Consider the following 12,290-nt stretch of genomic DNA (forward strand, 5'->3'; position numbering starts at 1 on the left):
AAAACACTGCAAGGACTGAAGAGAGAACATTCCTCTTTCTCAGATGCTAATGCATGTGGTAAAACCCAACTTAAAAGGGAGTTCAGAAAAATGCATCAAAAGCTTCTCCTCACTTTGGCATCAAGTTCTGAGCAGTGATGTTACCCCTGCAGACAGAGAACCTGTCTTGTTTTCTTCCTGGAGGAGGATGAGGCATATTTCATATGCAAGGCCACTGCCACAAATCCACCATTTAGCCTTGTACGTCTGGAAAGCACCAGCACAGAGAGACTGAGCAGCTAAATGGGCAGCACTAGAATTAAAATTCCCCTAGCTCAGGAGAAGAGAAAGGAAGGAGAAAATTTCATCTTCAAAAGACACACCAACCCCACTTCACTATCCTTGCCAGGCACTGTGCAGAGAGGGAGATAGGACCTAAACTAAAACCCAGATTGAAGTACTGCCTAAAACAAACCTGGAATTCTTTTTTTTTTTTTTTGGGGGGGGGGGGGGGGATCCAGCACTTTGGTTACTTTCTTCTCCAAGGCAGGCTTATCATATTAAATTTGGACACATCTGGGTCTCAACCAGTCTAAAATGAAAAAGCCCTCATAATTCTGGCAGGAACTGAGATGTTGGTGGAAAGCCAGTCTTGTAATATGATTTCTGCAATAGACACAGATGTTTATTCTGGGTCTGTACAACACCTATCACAGAAAAGTCCTTGTCCACAACTGGATTACTAATAGAGTGACAGCACAATACATAACAAAATATTAGTATTCCAGCTTGATAAGAGCAGCTTTTCTACAGAGACATTTCAGGAACAGTCTCTGCATGAGGCACTTCAGACTCTTGAGCAATCTCAGACCTTGGAAGGGAGTCTGAAGGGGTGTGAAGAAATAGAGGGATCCCATACTCTATCACTCACTTTCTGTTTTTAAAGATTTATAAAAATACCTGTATATATTTATACAATACAACCCTACATCCTTTGCAGCACATTTATCTCAATCACACTTTCAACTACCGCTCTTCAAAATGAATTTTGTTTTACGCAGATAGAGCTCTCTGATGCTTAGTCATTTGCCTGCAAGAAGACTTCCCTTTGGGGATAGTTCTGGTTAAATTAGCAAAAAAATTATGATCCAACTTTGTGACTGAGGCTAAAACTTTTCCCATGTATTATACAAAGCGTGCGATCTTTTTTTTTTTATTAATATGACTCATTCATTAAGAGACATTCAAACACATTGTGTGTTCCTTAATTTATCATAGACTGTCAGCTTGAGTAGCCTTTTCTGGTACAAGGAAGACTGGAAATAGGCACTTCATATTTTATCAGCGTTCCCAATCACCTCTCTCTCCCCTACCCACTGATTGAATTGGCAAGGATTGCTTCTTTATGAAAGGATCTGGGCTCCAAGACAAACTGCTCGTGCGGAAGATGGCAGCAGGAGCAGTCTAGACTGGGGACGCGCTCTGAAACACATCTGCCTTTGAAAGAAGGCTGCCTGCCAGAGTAACGCCACACCTCTGGCTGGGCTGCTGCCACCAGGGTTCGAACCTGGGGCTCCTGGCTGCGCACCGCGCCGTGCAGATGGGAACCGGAGGCTGCTGGCGTTCCCGCCTGGGGACTCTTCCGACTCGGATACTTGGGGAGTCGTTTGAAACACGCTCCCTCCCCGCTCCTTTTGCATTACTCAGTGCTTGCACAGCCTCCTAGTGAACTCGGTCCGCTCCTCTGCACGTTCAGCATCAGGTGTGGTTTTCTTACTCTAAAAATAACCCTCAGACACTTGTCGAAAGACACAGGGACAGGGACGGGAGATCTTGAGCAAAGCTCAGCAGAGGTGCTGCGGGCAGCCGTGGATGACTCAGAGAGACGTTTGCCATCTGCTGAGTCAGTGCTGCATTACTGACTTAGCATGATGTTTGGGTGTTCTTTTTGCTATTTCCCCCCTCCAAAAGAAATGTAGAGCTGAGATCCCAAATGCTTGTGGTTATTAATGGTTCCCAAGAAATTCTTCTTCTTTAAGAACATATTATCCTCCCTCCTCTAGCCGCCCAGCAAACCCAACATTCCTGAAGAATTAATGCTCTGCCATTAGTTGCATGTGGGACGCAGTGTCTCTATTTCCTGTTGCGCAGCACAGTGGTGGTCTTTCCAGAACAGATTAATCCACGGAGGATGTTGCCTTTTATTGTTAGGTGAACAGATCCTTTTAGCTCCTTGCTTGCACTCCTCTAACCGTGTGTACACCTCCCTCAATTGTGGGGATGGGGCCCTTCTGCACAGCTAAGATTATACCACAGTTATTTTGGTAGCATTCACAAAGCCAGAATAGCACAGAGACACAGAGCCTGAGTCATCGCTGCCTTGCACCGTGGCTGTCATTCACATCCTGATTTTGGGATGATCAGGATTAAGGACAGTCCTTTCTTTCTAAGTGGCAGCAGGACAGGCTGGGGCTGCTGGCTGCCAGCCTGCCTCTGCCCAGAAATCATTGCCAAGGTGGCCCCAATCCTTGCTGAAAAGGTAGAAGGCAGTTTCCCATACACACTTCTCTGCCCAGAGTGACAGCCTTGTCTCTTGAAGAGACCTTGTATCAGGCAACACAACTGGGAAAAATAATTAATCACGTATCCTTCCACCCATGTGCTAGACTCTGTGAATGACGTTCCCAGCCCATAACCTGCCCCGTCCAGAGAAGGCGCCGGGCTGCGATATCATGCAGCAGAGCAGGAAGGGCTGTACTGACCTCATCAGAAACGTCTGCCCAACAACACGAGGACGGCGCCAGGTAATTACTCAAGCACAGAGCATTTATCAGCACTTGTTCTGAAACATGCTCGTCTGGCTATAGAAGCGCTACATTAATTTCTCAACATGTCATCCCCATTCCGGTCTTTTCTCCTCTTTCTCTTCCCACGTCAGAGACATCCAACAAAGTATGGTACAGAGATCTCCGAGTGAGTCACAGGAGCTATCAAGCACCGCACGGCAGCCAGCTCCAGCCAAGCCATAACCTTTCCCTCCCAAAGTGCCGACTTTGTTTCCAGCAGTCAAAGAGGATAAGGCCAGACAGAGCCTCAAAATGTTCTCCTTTCTCTCAGTTCAGGACTCCAGTTGTTCTCAGATGGGATGGAAAAATCCTGCCATCTCTTCCCTCAGCCCTCCACAGCCTGAATCAGTTTCTTTGCTATGATTCATTCACAAGCTGAGAAGGATTTTCCACTCCAGTTCAATAACAAGCTCTTTACGTTGCAGGGGGAAGTGGGGGCTTGGAGCTTGGTCACCCTCATGATACTTGCAGGGCAAGAAGTTGGAAAAGGTCAGAATTTCACTGGGCTCAGAGCAGGCCACCCAGATTTACACCTTACAGGTAAATAGTGTTTTAAGAGAAGTTCACAATTGCTGAATTTCTCCTCTTGGAAATATGCCTGAAACAACTCTCCACGAAACACAGAAGACTGCCCAAAGATAAAATCACTGAAGCTCATTCTGTCTCTTCGGGGATTTAGCAAAACTTCTCCAAGTACAAAGACTACATCAGGGAAGCGTGCCTGTGAAGTCAGGCAGGAGAGCAAGGCTGCCTGCGCTGCATCCCCCTGCCCAGGGGAGCATCTTCACCTCCCCCAGGGATGGGAACCTTCGAACGAAACACCCCCATCAGTGACTCCCCACCCAAATTACAAGGAGAGAAATCACCACACTGCTTTGAAATGGGACAGGCAGGAAATGCAAACCTTGAAGGTAAGCACCCATTGAGGGCTTTGGAAACACAACCATTTCACTTTAGCTTTTACTTGTAACAATGAGCAGCACATCTGCAGACACAAGTGCTGTTGATTGTGTTCCTTAAGCCAGTCTCAATATTTCCATTGTAAACCCTTCTTTCACTATTTTAAGAAGTCAGCTGTAAAAATTTGCTCTAGGCTGGAACTTGGCAACGGAAGACTCCGTCTGGGAGAAACTTATTTTACATGTGCAACCCCTCTCTCGTATACACAATATAGCAAAAGGCTTGGGTAGGAACACCAAATCCTCCTAAAAGTTGGCCAGTTTAAAGATCCTGTTTGCATTCTTGCATTTGGAAAAAAAAAAAAAAAAAGCTAGCAGATAATTAGTGTGGCCTGACTGCTTTTAGCATTACAAAATGTGTGTATACTTTTATGATGGCCAAGATATACAACCTGAGAGTGATTATTGTGTGTGGAATAGAGTAGTTAAGTTTATAAAGGAAACTCTTTGCACGTTTTAAGTGTGGGCTATGAGAAATAATAATAATAAAAAAAATGAACTTATACCATAAAAATAGAGGGGAGTTTCTTTAAAAAAATAAATCCTGAAGCAATCTCTGTACTTGCATTTGCTGAAACAGGGCACTTCTCTGGAAATGTGAATTTCAGGTACAAAACAGATTAATAACCAGTATGAAGAAATAGTTAGTGTGTGGCATGTTTTTGAGGCACCTGGGTTTTCTTTGGAAGGTGACCAGCAGTTCTGCTCTCTTGGCCCTGAGAAAAAACAGGGGTGTGGAACAAAGCTCCGACCTGGCCATCAAAATTTTAACCAGCAACTTGTAGGAAGGAAGGTGGGTGGTGTTTTGTTTTTTTTTTTTCTTTTCTTAAATCTAACATTAAGCTGCAACTTTAATCACAGACTTTTAAGGGGCACCCACCATCACAGAGCACTCCAGTTTACACTGAGATATGTGCTAAAATTGTGATCATCAGAAGCGTGATAGTGCTTGGCTGCTATTTTGAGTTGTCACACTCCACTAAACATTATAGAAACCCATTGTAGGTCATGGTCTGCCAACCATTTAGCTGAGCTATGACTGGGAATACTCAACATTAAGAGCTTGAACTTACCTGAGGTCCTCTCTCTCCTTTCACTCCTGGATATCCCAGTAAAAATGGAAACGGAGTGGGTCCAAGGGGGTCAAAGATTTGATAGCCGTCAGTCACAGCTGGGGTGGTGAGGTTGAAGGCCTGTACTCTGGCTCTGGAGACAGGACGGGCAGACCCCAGGGGAGGTTTGGTGTACACCAGAGGGACGTTACTAGGATCCACTTTCCTGGTGGGGGACGGCACGTGCTTCTTTGGAACGGGCCCATTGCTTGGGTTCTGCGGGGTTTGCTTTAGGGTGACAAAGTGGACATTGCTGGTTGTGTTATCAGTCATCCTCCTCATTGGCTTTACAGTACTGGGTGCTTCAGAGGGCTCAATGGTGGGTTTTTGGTTGATCTTCTTTTTGGTCTCTTGCTTGGACTCCTTCCTGCTGGCCACAGCAGGGCTCTGGCTTGTTGGTGGGGCCTTTTTGGCCATGGGAAAGGGATTTTTCTCCATGTGCATGCTGGGAGTGGGCCGAGAGACCCTGAGGGTTGTCACTGTCCCCCAAGGGAGCAAACGGGCGGGTGGCTGTGTTCCAGTACTCGATGGAACAGGAGATGGGGCCACTGTGACCTTTGTGGCTTTGGTTGTCAGTCTTGGCAGTGATGGTGGGGATGACACCAATGCGGTGGTTGTTGCACCTGAACTCCGAGTCTTGAGGGGTGCAGTGACCCTGCCAAATTCCAAGGATGGGGCAGCAGTGGTCAGGTTTTTCAGACCCTGCAGCGAGGGCTCCATCTGCTGTGGGGTACTCGGGGAGGCACTGGGATCCCTGGGCAGGAGGGGGATGAGGGGGGGCAGGTTCGGCCGGTAGGTATCTGCTTGCCTGCACTGTTTTTTCAGGTATTTACAGTAATGATGAGCTGCCTTGGCAGAAGGATAAATATCGAACTGGCAGATGGCTCCTTCAAACTGCACGGAGTGCTGGTTTATCTTCCCAAAGAGGAAAGATCCATGTGGATCCAATGCCTCGTCCTTTTTAAGATGCAAATCCGCATGTACTCTGCGCTTCCCACAAGAAGTAAATAAAGTGACTGTCTGGCCACGGATATCGATGGCCATATTGTGCCACTGGCCATCATGGACATTGTAATCAAAATATACAGAGCGCTTGTGGCCCACATATACTATGATCTTCCCAGGCACAAACTGGACCCCCAGCTGCAGTTTTTTCTTTTTGCTCTTGACGGCAAAGAGAAAAGCATTGTTGATGCGGTGGGAGCAGAGGCTCAGCACTAGGAGCAGGTCAGTGCTGGAGCCTGCGGGGAGGATGGTGCTGACTGGTGCTTCGACACGTGCTCGCTGAGTGAAGATGACCCCTGATTTGAAAGGAATGACTCCTTGAGGAACTGTACGTGATGAGGACCATCCGCTTGATGGCCTTTTCCCTGACAGGCCGAGTCTTTGAAGAACATCCACATCTGAAAGGGAAGCACAAAGAAAGTGTGAGGTGTTGGGCAACCCAAGGGCTGGATGGGTATGGGGGGGTCAAACCAGTCCATCCAAAAAGGCAACAGGATGCGGGAAACCCCAACCATTCTCTCACATATATACATTCAAATAATCAGAATGGAGAGCACATCTTCTGCACGTCATGTGAGGAGCAAGTGCATGCTCAACTTGGTCACCAACAATTGCCAAAATGCATCAGCTCCATGGTGCATTTGGCTGGCTATCCTGTCCCACCAGGGACCAGCTCCAGATGTTCTGGAGGGAGCTGACCTTGCTACAAGGAAATTTCCCACTGAGCACCAACAGTCCACTTCTCTGGGATTTAATTCTTAGTACTGACCACACAGCTGGAAAGGAATTTGAACAACAGACTGAGCTGGGATTGCAAAATTTTATATCCCCAGAAGGCAAGTAACAGAACTTTCAAAGGGAGCAAAGGCCTTGTATCTGTCTCTCTCCGAATTAGCAAGAAGCAGCTTTTGATCTTTGAGACTCTGGAGAGTTTAGGGAAGCGAAGGTGCCTCCCAGCATGAAAAAAATGCACCTAGATTTCATTGAACCGCTTAAGGTTCTCCACAGCAGTACTTCTTTCCCAGAGGATCATCTTACAGCCTTAAATTATTTTAATAGGTTGGAAGAACCAGACTTGGTTTGTGAAGAGCTGAGAAATTAGTTATGGCTGCCACCGAGCAGTAAAGGTAGGACTCCCCTTCAGCATTTATCACCTAGGAGCTACGTGCCTTGTTCAAGACAAGATGAGAGGGATTGACGTCCAGAGGTACCTATCTTTCTCCACCAACTCCAGGAGAAGTCTGCAATGGACAGACAAGCAGAATCCTCTGGTTTCTGGCCTGAAGGTCTAACAGGAGTCACACACAGCTCAGAGTCCAAGGCAGATTAGCAGGCAAGAGCCACACAAACTGGAGCCAGCTGGCGGCAGTCTCAGTTGAACTACTTAACTGGGGAAGATGCCGAGGTCTACATGAGAAAAGCTGCAAAGGTAAATGTGCCCAGACCTGAAAAAGGTGCTCATGTGCCCAAAAGCTTGTTCTCTTACTCCAGCTTGAACATTTGGCCTAATAAAAGATGTTACCTACATGGTATAGACAGATAAAGATAAGGCTATAATGATTACGATGACACTACCACTGCTGAAAACGAGCTAGGATAACTATTTCCTTCCCTCTTCCCTGCCCAAATGCAATCCCCATTACTCGATCACCAGCTAACTCTTGTATTTAAGTGCTCTTTGGGGAAGCTAGCCTGGGCTATATAATCCAGATGCTGATCTCGCAAGGTAAGAATTTAACAATCAGAAATGCAGCAGTGCCAATCATGGCTGCACATCAGCTAACACCATGGGATTGCAGCTTTCCTAGATTAAAAGGAAGAGTAAATCAAAGGTTGTCTAAAAAAAAAAATGAGCTCCTTCTCTAAAGGGGCCTTGGAATTTGGCCTCTTTCACCCTTAACTACTAAATATTCAGCACAATACCCAATGTTTGGGGAACTGGCACTTAAAAGAGATCCTCAATGTTGGCCAGAAGGGTTGTAGACTCAAGCCAGTCTGAGGCCTGTAGTGTTGCTGGCCAGGAAGGGAAGAGAATAATGAGAAAACCTCTGTTCCTTGATTTTGGCAAAAACCTTGGCCATTTTTGTATGTAAGAACAAGTCAATCAATATTTACTTTGTCTGAGCTCAGCTTTATTCCCACCTCCCTCTTTTAATGCAACTTGACTCATTTTTCTAGCAGAGCCTACCCTGGAAAAAATGCATCAGATGCGAAAGGGGATGGAAATTTTCCCACTCTAGACAGAGGGGATAATTTACTGCACAGCATGTGCAAGTGTTGATAATGGTACTTCTCCCATACTATGAAATCCTTGGTCCCCCACTGTTTTTCTGCCATATTGCCCAACAGGGCTGTCCCTCAGCATAGCAAAGGTACAGCCCTCCCCTCTCCGCACTGAATGAAGGAATCACAGCAGTATCTTCATACTGCATAATCTCCAGAGCTCATGAAATAGTAAAGGCCAAAGCCTGGCTTTAGCAAAGTCAAGTGGGACCCTTGCCACAGACTTCAAAGGCATCAGGATCTAGCCCTAAGGAAATAAGTTTACCACTTAAACTAGGAGCTAGACTCCAGCTTCCAATTCCTACATGTATTTTTAGGTTCTCTCCCAGAGACAGACAGTGGTGTGTCTCTACTAGGCAGAGATGCTTTACACTCCAGGAACTATTCATTTGGTAGCTGCTCTGCAAAGGCATAAGGATGTTTCCCCGCTCAGAGGATGCCGCTGCTGTTTGCAATACCAATCCAGCTGCCTCGTTAGCAACTGCATCCAACAGTGCTTAAGAAAAAAGAAAAAAAAGCACAACCCAACCACTCCTTTCCCTCAGAACTCACTAAGGTAGAGCCAAATTCTAGATGCCTACGCAAAACCTGATTAAAAGAGACCTCATGCAGGACACGTATGTGGATTTTCCAGCACCAGATCCAGGTACACAGCTCAGGACTCCTGTGCACCCAGCCTGTCTGCCTCTCCATCCCATGCTGACTGCCCTGGGCTGGTGGGGCACGTCCCCCGGGATGACAGGATGTCATCAACTAACATAAAATGCAAGGTAATTTTGGCTTCCTTAAGTAGCTCCAAGTTTAGCAAAGCATTTTTTCCCCTTCAAATTTTTTCCTCTGTGGATTTTTCCATCAAAACACATTATTTAAAAAACCATTCACTTAGAGCTGCCTGGTCCCAGGTGCCTTGAAGACAGTTGCAACATTTCTGTAGCAACATTTGAGCAACTGGGAAAAACTTTTCTAGCAGACTCTATGCATGAAGTAAGATGCACAGAGTCTTGAACAACCACATGATCATCTCTGAAAGAGAGGATAAAATGTTTTATTGTCCTCCTTCCCATCCCTTTCTTTCCCTTCCCCTTCCCCCACGCAAAAAGCTTTATAAGAAAAAGAAGCCAAAAGGCAGGAGAGAAATAACTTGCAGCTTCCTAGATTCCAGCAGCTGAGATGTGATGCCCACAGCTAAAATTGGGTTGAATAAACGCTACATTTCCAAAAGTTACTGCCCAGACCCTTAGTCAGTGCACATCAGATGAACTCACTAACCTCATGATCTTTTGGATTTGTAACACTTATGGAAAAATCATCCTCTGCGTTCCCTGATTTTCCAGTGTGCAGGAAGACCCCTAAGCCTTATAGTAATAACTACAGTGTTTTCAAAAGCCCACGGCATTGGCTTAATTTCATCCTCACACAGATCTATGAACAAACTCTTACTGCTTTTGTAAATCTCATGTTTGAAAATCCTGAGTGATAATACAGTCTCAAGTCACCAATGTTTCCTTACAGCCTTTGCTTCCTTAGAAGTTTTTACTTTCTGGCACCCAGAAGAGGAGCCTGTCTCTGATTGTGGGGCAACCAAGCAAGACTTTTAAAATTCTTTTATCACAGAGGAAGTATCTCAGAAGGGACTTATCTGCCACACTAAGGTAATGCAATAACAGCGAAGTGAAAGAGTTTCCTTTAGATTGATGGTAACAAATCAAAAGACATGGCACGATCCCATAATTATCATGGGAGTAAAATGATGGATAGAGATGAATCTAAACAGCACATTAAAATCTACTTGAAAAAAAGAGATGCCAAGACACAGTATTTGTTCTGCCTCTTTATGAGCTGACATAAAACTTGCTCTGAAAACTGCTTGACTAAGTAATTCAGCCAGATGTTCACCTCTTTCACATTGAAGCAGAATTTGGAAAATATTACATTTTTCAAAATTGCTGATGGCAGGGATGTATTTTCTTCCCCCCCCCTAAAAAGTGCTCCACGGGCTGGCTTACAGCTGAGCATTGACCAACTTTCTATTTTTCCTTCATGTTTTGGAGAGTAAGAGGAGAGCCCTAGAGCCTGCTAGTCCACTTATTGTCTACTGATTGCAGAGGAAGCTCTTCAGTTCCAGTATATACCCGTGTAAAACATCCATGTGGAAGAGGTGTTACTATTTTAAGAGGAGATGGCTTCTTTAAAAACAGATGTTGCAGAGATGCTCAGTTCCCACTACCAACTGTGAGAGATGAATTTATTTTTATTTTTGTTGACTCTGAAGCATTCTATCTCCTCTTATGGGATCATTGATTATTGTACCCCAAACTTTTGTCCTGTCCCCAGCAGCACTGGGAGGGGACACCCAGAGAAGAGGTATAAAGACAGGGTGAAGTTGTATCATCACTCCCCTATAGAATACTTCCCCTACTGCACAGGGACTGAGCCAGACAGTCATTCTACTATCAACCACCCCTGTGGAATTCTTCTCCCTTAAATTTGCTTTTACTTTTAGAACTTACATCATTTCTTTATGCACAACATCCTATGTGACTGCACAGGCATGATCGGGTTGCATTCAAGTCAAGGAAAAACCTGTCTGCCAGAGACACTTAATTCCTTAATGCGCCAGCCTCAGGGGGCACTTTCTAAAAGCAGTTAAGTACTAGCAAGTGCAGGTAGATGCCAGTGACATTTTAGACACACCGAAGTGCTTCATTCCCACCAGTTCCACCAGACAGACAGGCACTTCTGAAAATCCTGTGGGGCACGTAATCACCTGTAAAAAACTGGTTCTTTTGCCAGCTGTTAACTGCGTCATCTGTATCATCAGTACTGCAATGATCAGCAATAAATGCATTCATTTCTGTGCACTAGGCTCAGACATTATTAAATGATGGTCCCAAACTGATACCAAAGCACTTGGCTTTTACTTTGGTTGAAAGAGGACAGAAAAAAAAGTGCAGTTTACCTTCAGAATTTCCTTGTGTGAGTCCCAGGAACCAGGTAAAACATAATATAGTCCAGAGAAAGCAGAATCCCCTAAAATTGGAAAAGAAGAAAAAATAATGAGTTTCTACAACATTAGTAACAAAAACTAGCCCCCCCCCCGCCCCTGTTAAGGGTCTTTTCCTTGATCACAAGTTTAGCAAAGTCAGTGGCAGTGTCCACATGTCTCTGGGAAGTAGAGAATGAGTGCTCAGCAGAACAGCACTTGCTTCTGACTGAGATCTCATTTTGCTACTTTTAAGTCATCTAAAGCCCACTGAATTCAGTGGAAGGTTTTCCCACTGGTATTCGAGGAACTGTTGATCAAGGATCAAGCCTTGAACAAGGACCAGACCAGTGTTTCGAGATGCAGGGTCATCAGTGCCAGATCAGCAGTCCCTTCACTACTGCTACTCCTTGGCACTCACCCCATCTTGGACAGAACGTCAGAAATGCAAGAAGATGGAGAAATAATTCAAAACTGGAAGGTCAAAAGACATGCCAGGAACGCATGTGCATCTATGAGGACACGGGTAGAAAACGGGCTGACATGCAGTGACATGTCACCTGCATCTCAGCAAAAAATTTCTGAGTCCTAATGCTTTACTACATGCTTAAAAATATTCTAAACATACAAAATCCTACATGGATCTATTCCTCTTTTTACACCCTGATGCAAAGATGGGAGCAGCTCATAACCACTCAGCATCCTATGCTGTTGCCACTAATGACTTTCTCATTAGCTGGGTATGGAAGGAAATTTTAGAAAGTGAGAGTGCTGCAGACTCCCAAGCAAAGTACTCTCGCAGACCCTTTCACGCCTGAGACGGAATTGGACAAACCTTTCTGTTAGCTCAACTTTAAGCCTTCAAGTGCCATTGAAAACAGCAGCAGAGAGGAAAACTTTGCCCAGAAAGGTAGCTGAAACTCCCCCTTCCCCCACCAACTTCCTTGATTTGTAGCCAAATAACGAACATAGGAAACTCCTTGGTTAAGCTCACTTAAAACTGTCAGTGGAAAGTTTGAAGATTGAATTCCCTCATCTTTTAGAGATATTTAACAGCTTGATCAGCAAGGGCTGCTGGAGGAACAGAGACAAAAATGTAAACTACAGAAGTTCTCAGCCAGAA

General features: G+C 45.2%; 1 protein-coding gene across 3 annotated transcripts in view; it reads right to left on the reverse strand.

The window, feature by feature from the left end:
* Window positions 1-12,290, reverse strand: part of COL27A1 (collagen type XXVII alpha 1 chain) — a 164,554-nt gene that overhangs the window by 142,328 nt on the left and 9,936 nt on the right. For all 3 annotated transcript variants that reach the window (XM_052814845.1, XM_052814846.1, XM_052814844.1), the window contains 2 exons: window positions 11,144-11,214; window positions 4,858-6,299 (listed from right to left, as the gene is read on the reverse strand). In XM_052814845.1, coding sequence (XP_052670805.1) covers window positions 4,858-6,299; window positions 11,144-11,214 — 1,513 coding nt within the window. The remainder of the gene's footprint in view (window positions 1-4,857; window positions 6,300-11,143; window positions 11,215-12,290) is intronic.

This window comes from Harpia harpyja, chromosome 19, assembly GCF_026419915.1.
Source record: "Harpia harpyja isolate bHarHar1 chromosome 19, bHarHar1 primary haplotype, whole genome shotgun sequence".
NCBI lineage: Eukaryota > Metazoa > Chordata > Aves > Accipitriformes > Accipitridae > Harpia > Harpia harpyja.